Below are 6,720 nucleotides of genomic sequence, written 5' to 3' on the forward strand. Positions count from 1 at the left end.
GTTGTGTTGAGCACGCGAGCTGTTGGCATTTAGCGAGCACTGAGGGCATCGGGTGAGCAAGCTAGTGAAACTTTGCACGTGCAAAAGAGAAGGTCTGCACACATCCAAAAATGTATTTTAAATGCAAAATTGATTTTCGTGCGCTCGAAATACTTTCTTCTTTGCGAGACAAACATTTTCTCCACAAAACTCAGTTCGCGCACGAACTGTGGCAGAATTGTAATCCCATAAGCAACAAACAAACGTAAACAAAGGTGTGTGTTACTTTGTAGAGTAAGTTACAACAGCTTCGAACGTGGCTCAGCCAATCAGAATCAAGCACCGGAACTCTCCGTTTTATAAGTGAATTTAATGCATTAATAACTACTATAATAGTATAACACTGATGTGTGTGTGTGTGTGTGTGTGTGTGTGTGTATAAAAACACACTTTTTCAAGCGCACTAAAGAACACTTCATATCTTGTTGACAGGCTCTTTGCTACAACAGCGAAAAATAATCTTAGATTATGAGAAAAAAGTTGCTAAATTTACAGAATAAAGTCAGTTTCAAGAATAAAGTCGTAGCTATACTAGAATAAAGCTTATATGAGATATTTTGGTCAAAATGATAAAAAAGCAATGCTAGAGCAATAACTTGCATTATTTCAATAATAAAGTCAAAATTACATGTAAACATTACTAGAATAAAACTTGTAATATTTTGAGAATAAACAGTCAGCAATTTGATTAAAGATTAAACATCATATTTTGAGAATAAAGTCAATTTCGAGAATAAATTTGTAGCATTGTGAGATTATAGTTATAATATTTTAAGAATTAAGAAAATTTAAAATTACCATTAAAGTCATAGCAATACAAGAATAAAGTCTTATGAGATTAAATTTGTACAATTTTGAAAATATAGTCAAAGTTGTGAATAAAGTCATAGCATTGTGTAATTAAAGTCATAATATTTTGATTATAAAGTCATAATAACGAGGTAGCAATAAGAAAATAAAGTTTTAGATGAGATTAAATTTCATATATTGAGAATACGTCAAAATGATAAAGTCTTATACGAGATTAAACTTGTAATATTTTGAGAATAAAGTCGCAGGGTTGTGAGATTAAAAGTCGTAATATTTGGTGATAAAGTCAAAATTATGGGATTAAATTTGTAAAATTGAGAATAAAGTTAAAATTCTGAGAAAAAGTTGTAGCTATATAAGAATAAAGTCTTATACGAGATTAAACTTGTAATATTTTGAGAATAAAGTCATAGCATTGTGAGATTAAAGTTGAATAAATTTAATAAATTCACAGCAATATGAGAATAAAGACTTATATGAGATGAAACTTCTAATATTTTAAGAATAAAGTCAAAATTACAACAACAAAGTCGTAGTAAATGAAAAGTCGTAACGAGATGAAAGTCGTAATAGTATTGCTACGACTAAGTCTTATACAAGATTAAACTTGTAATATTTTGAGAATAAAGTTACAATTACAATAATAAAGTCATAGCATCGTGAGATTACAGGGTAATGTTTTGAGAGTAAAGTACTTTTGACTGAATATTCTCAGATTATTACGACTTCAATCTCACGCTAATACGACTTTATTCTCGTAATTGTAGTTTTTGCGTGCTACTAATCCGCCGTTATACGTTGCAGCGCCGCCATGCTGAAAATCGCAGAGATGGAGTACAACGGAGCCAACAGTATTTTCCTGCGGCTGCTGCTGGATAAGAAGTACGCGCTGCCCTTCCGCGTGCTGGACGCTCTGATCGCACACTTCCTGTCGTTCTGCGCGGACAGACGGATGCTGCCGGTGCTGTGGCACCAGAGCCTGCTGACGCTAGTGCAGCGCTACAAAGCTGACCTGTCCTCCGAACAGAAGGAGGCGCTGCTGGAGCTGCTGAAGTGCCAGACGCATGCGCAGATATCGTCCGAGATCCGGCGCGAGCTGCAGAGCGCTGAGTCACGTGACCTGGAGGACGCTACAACCGTCATGACCGTCGGCTGAGCCGCCGCGGACTTCCATCGTAACGCGCGATTGTGTTGCAATATATTTAGCATTCTTTGCAGTAATGCATTGTTTGTATTTTTGGACTACACTTTTGGTTAGAACTTGTGTTACTAGGTAATAAAATTACGTTATATAAACTTCAGAACGTTTTGGTTTTATTCAAGCGCTTATGGATTTTAACCTCGCCGTGAAATGTTACTTCGATGATGTATGACAAGAAAAATGTATATAATCTTGGTTTTATTAATGAAGAATTGATTAGACATCAATAATTCCGAAAAAAGTTGACGAAAATAATGTCTTTTACATCTGATGAGTTTACGTCTCACATTACCATTTTTTATTTATTTATTTGTTTGTTTTTGCCCACATCGAAAAGGTAATTGCAGCTTTTTATCTCACACTTCGGATTTTCTCGCAATTCTGAGAAAAAAAAAAAGAGTCATAATTGCGAGATATACTCAGAATCGCGAGATACATTTTTTTTTTTTACTTTTTTCACAATTTCGTGTCTACGCCTCTCAATTCTGAATTATTTTCTTGTACTGCACAGTTTACATTCCACATTTGTTGTTTTCTTTATTCCACCGTGGAATAAAAAAGATCATTGTAAAAAAAGGTTTAAAAAAAAAATCTCACAAGTCAGACTTTTTTTCTTGCAGTTGTCGGTTTAAAGGTAACAATTCTGACTTTTTTCCTCAGCATTGCAAATTCACATCTCTATATTCTGAGTTTATATCTTGCGATTTTGATTGTAAAGTCAGATATAAACTCGCAAGAAAAGTCTCACGGAAACAGGTTTCCAAAATTTAAAACGTAATGATGAAAGCAGTATTTTTTTTCGTGCTGAAGTCACTAGACTGAGAACTTGTATAAATAAAATAAATAAATGTTGTTTTTATGAAGAGGACAAGCCGCATCACTGGCGACGTGACGTCACAACAATCGTTGCCATTCCCGTGAGTGACGCAGCTCGCCGACGAACCGTCTTTTAACTGATTAAAACCATGTGTTTTCATATATGAATTTGACTAAATGTATTGTAGAGCGGTTAGGAGTTGTGTGAACCCAAAGCCCGCGTCTCGCTCGTGACTGACGGTAAGTTTGACCGCTTTAATCAGTCCGTCAGATGGAGTTGTTCTGTCACGAGCTTGTCGAGACGGACTCGAGCTGCAGACCGGTTCGGGCGTTCAGAGACGCGGTTCTGACCCGAGACTCGCGCGTCTGTCAGAACCTGCTGAGCTCGGAGAGACCGAGCATCAAACCCGGTACCGAGCCGACCGACGAGCAGCGCTACGTGCGCCCAATCCTAACGGGATGGATGCTGCAGGTGAGGGGAGATCTAATGAATCATATCAACCTGACTCAGTGATTCGAATCGTGTTCTGATTCAGTGATTCGAATCGCACTGATCTGATACTTGCCTTGTCCAAATACCCACACTTGTGGTCTTTGCTCTTGACCACTTGACTACTTCTATGACATATTTCCTGTATTTGGCCCAAGTGTTCAAGTGAGCATGAAGACCACAAGTGTGTGTACAACTTTTCATTACCTGATGGGACACACTTATAGTGTTGTAAAACCGCAAGTTGTTTACAGTTTTATTATTATTTTCAGTACTTTGCATTTCAAAATCAACTTCTAAATGTCTGTTCAGTAGTCACTACACAATTTAATTAAGTGATAAAAAGCAGTTGCAAATGTTGTACAAAAATAAACATACTAATCTTTGCAGCAATAAAATGTGTAGCACTTTGTTTTACCACCAAATTATATGTAATATCTTATTATTATTCATATTTAACTTGCATTGGAAAGGTTTCCGTGACCTCTCGCGAGATCTCGGCAAAAAGTCTCACGATTTATTTCCAGAACATGATGCATGATGGGATACACTAACCCTCGAATACCACTCCGGAGCGGTATTCGAGATAGTGTGGGTTTAGTGTGCATAAAGGGCACTGCGCTCTGGCGTTTTTAAGACCTGGGACAGTCTTGCGCACTTACTTCCCTTACTTCGCTCTCAAGTGGCCAAGACCGCAAGTGTGGGTATTTGGACAAGGGGTCTGTCTAATGAATCATTCTGAATCAGTGGTTCAAATTACACTGAGCCGATACTGTCTAATGAGTCTTATTCTGACTCAGTGATTCAAATCACACTGATCTGATGATGTCTAATGAATCATTCTGAATCAGTGATTCGAATCACACTGAACTGATGTTCTCTAATGAATCATACTCTGATTCAGTGATTCGAGTCACTCTGATCTGATTCAGTGATTCAAGTCTCACTCTGATCTGATTCAGTGATTCGAGTCACTCTGATCTGATTCAGTGATTCGAGTCACTCTGATCTGATGATGTCTTACGAATCGTATTCTGACTCAGTGATTCGAATCACACTGAACTGATGTTGTCTAATAAATCATTCTGAATTAGTGATTCAAATTACACTGATCTGATGATGTCTAATGAATCATTCTGAATCAGTGATTCGAATCACACTGAACTGATGTTGTCTAATGAATCATACTCTGATTCAGTGATTCGAGTCACTCCGATCTGATTGAGTGATTCGAGACACTCCGATCTGATTCAGTGAATCGAGTCACTCCGATCTGATTCAGTGATTCGAGACACTCCGATCTGATTCAGTGATTCAAGTCACTCCGATCTGATTCAGTGATTCGAGTCACTCTGATCTGATTGAGTGATTCGAGTCACTCCGATCTGATTCAGTGATTCCGATCTGATTGAGTGATTCGAGTCACTCCGATCTGATTGAGTGATTCGAGTCACTCCGATCTGATTCAATGATTCGAGTCACTCCGATCTGATCAGTTATTCGAGTCACTCCGATCTGATTCAGTGATTCGAGTCACTCAGATCTGATTCAGTGATTCGAGACACTCAGATCTGATTCAGTGATTCGAGACACTCCGATCTGATTCAGTGATTCGAGTCACTCCGATCTGATTCAGTGATTCGAGTCACTCCGATCTGATTCAGTGATTCGAGTCACTCCGATCTGATTGAGTGATTCGAGTCACTCCGATCTGATTCAGTGATTCCGATCTGATTGAGTGATTCGAGTCACTCTGATCTGATTCAGTGATTCAAGTCACTCTGATCTGAATCCTGAATCACGGCGCTTGTTCTCGAGCAGGTGTGTGAGGATCAGAAGTGTGAGGAGGAGGTGTTTCCTCTGGCCGTTCATTACCTGGACAGGCACATGTCCCAGAATGCCGTGCTCAGGTGCCGTCTGCAGCTGCTGGGATGCGTCTGCATGTTCCTGGCCTCCAAACTCAGGGAATCGGTTCCTCTGAGCGCCGCCAAGCTGTGCGTCTACACCGACCACGCCGTCACCGTCCCAGAGATCCTGGTAACGTCACATGACCCGCTTTTACGTAAACCGTTAGCATCCAGCTATACGCCGCTTTTAGGTTTGGGGAAACAGCTGCGCAACTTTTTAACTTGTTTTTTTTTAAACAGTTGTAAAATTCTAGCATGATATTTTCAACGTTTATATTCTTATTGGATGACCTACATTTGAAGGAAATATGAATATTATATATTAGGTGAAATTCTTGTAAATTAAAATTGAAATAAAAAAAGTTGAAGTATTAAAATTACTAAAACTAAAACTGAAAATAAAGCTATGTAGAAATATAAAAAAACAAAACCTTAAAAACACTCAAATAAAATAATGCTAAATATAAATCTAAAAAATATTAAAACTATCGTGCATTTGAAGCATTGTTGTTATTAATTGAAACTAAAATATTAAAAATAATTTTCGTTAATTCATAAAGCCTAAAATACAAAAATTGACCTTTATGACTGGTTTTGTGGTCCTGGGTCACATTTATGTATTTAATACAGGCTTTATTATTTAATTATTACCTTTTATTTTCTTTTTTTTTAAATTCTGCTGATTGTGATGATTATAAATGCATTGTATAGTTGATTCCCGTTGATGATTGCATTGCTAATACTGCTGTGTGATGTGTGCAGCAGTGGGAGGTGCTGCTGGTGTCGCGTCTGGACTGGGATCTGGCTGCGGTTCTGCCGTCTGATTTCTTGGAGCCACTGCTGCAGACGCTGCCGCTGAGCGCCGAGGACACGGCATCGGTCCGGAGACACGTGCTCTCCTACATCGCGCTGAGCTCCACAGGTACTGATCCCATCCGCCGCATCAGCACTCTTTGTGTGCGGCTCATTGTTCCTCTGCAGCTCTGAACCACAGCCAATTAGTCGTGCCTAACAACGCCCCTTAGCTGTTATAAATTCACTGTAAACCACGGCTTCACGGGGCTTATTGCTTTTATAAATTTAAATTTTTTCTTTCTCTTTGGAGTGTTACAAGCTCTTGGTGCATAAAGAAGATCTGTAAAGTTGCAAAGACTAAAGTCTCAAATCCAAAGAGATATTCTTTATAAAAGTTAAGAGTCAGCCACACCTACCTAAAACGGCTCGTTCTAACACGCCCCCACATGTCTACGTCACTGTGTGGGAAGATTTGCATAACGCCGCCCAAATGTTCACGCAAAGAAAGAAGGCGTAACTTTGATTCTCGCTGTAATATTGTTGTTGCCGCCGCCATATCGTGAAGGCACTGTGTTTCGTTGTGAAAGTGAAACTACTTTGCTTGGCCTTCCAAAAGAGGACATTATCCGCTTCATCATGCCTAGAGCTGATCCGTGCTGGTC

General features: G+C 38.8%; 2 protein-coding genes across 3 annotated transcripts in view; both read left to right on the forward strand.

Moving 5' to 3' along the window:
• Window positions 1-2,140, forward strand: part of LOC107656893 (bystin-like) — an 11,015-nt gene extending 8,875 nt beyond the window's left edge. The window contains exon 5 of the mRNA XM_016444830.1: window positions 1,648-2,140. Within this exon, the coding sequence (XP_016300316.1) occupies window positions 1,648-2,005 (358 nt within the window). The 3' untranslated portion in view covers window positions 2,006-2,140. The remainder of the gene's footprint in view (window positions 1-1,647) is intronic.
• An 818-nt stretch (window positions 2,141-2,958) lies between these two features.
• Window positions 2,959-6,720, forward strand: part of ccnd3 (cyclin D3) — a 9,115-nt gene continuing 5,353 nt past the window's right edge. For both annotated transcript variants that reach the window (XM_016444853.1, XM_016444854.1), the window contains exons 1-3: window positions 2,959-3,338; window positions 5,178-5,393; window positions 6,026-6,185. In XM_016444853.1, the coding sequence (XP_016300339.1) occupies window positions 3,138-3,338; window positions 5,178-5,393; window positions 6,026-6,185 (577 nt within the window). In that variant the 5' untranslated portion in view covers window positions 2,959-3,137. The remainder of the gene's footprint in view (window positions 3,339-5,177; window positions 5,394-6,025; window positions 6,186-6,720) is intronic.

This window comes from Sinocyclocheilus anshuiensis, unplaced genomic scaffold (genome assembly GCF_001515605.1).
Source record: "Sinocyclocheilus anshuiensis isolate Anshui unplaced genomic scaffold, SAMN03320099.WGS_v1.1 scaffold2493, whole genome shotgun sequence".
NCBI lineage: Eukaryota > Metazoa > Chordata > Actinopteri > Cypriniformes > Cyprinidae > Sinocyclocheilus > Sinocyclocheilus anshuiensis.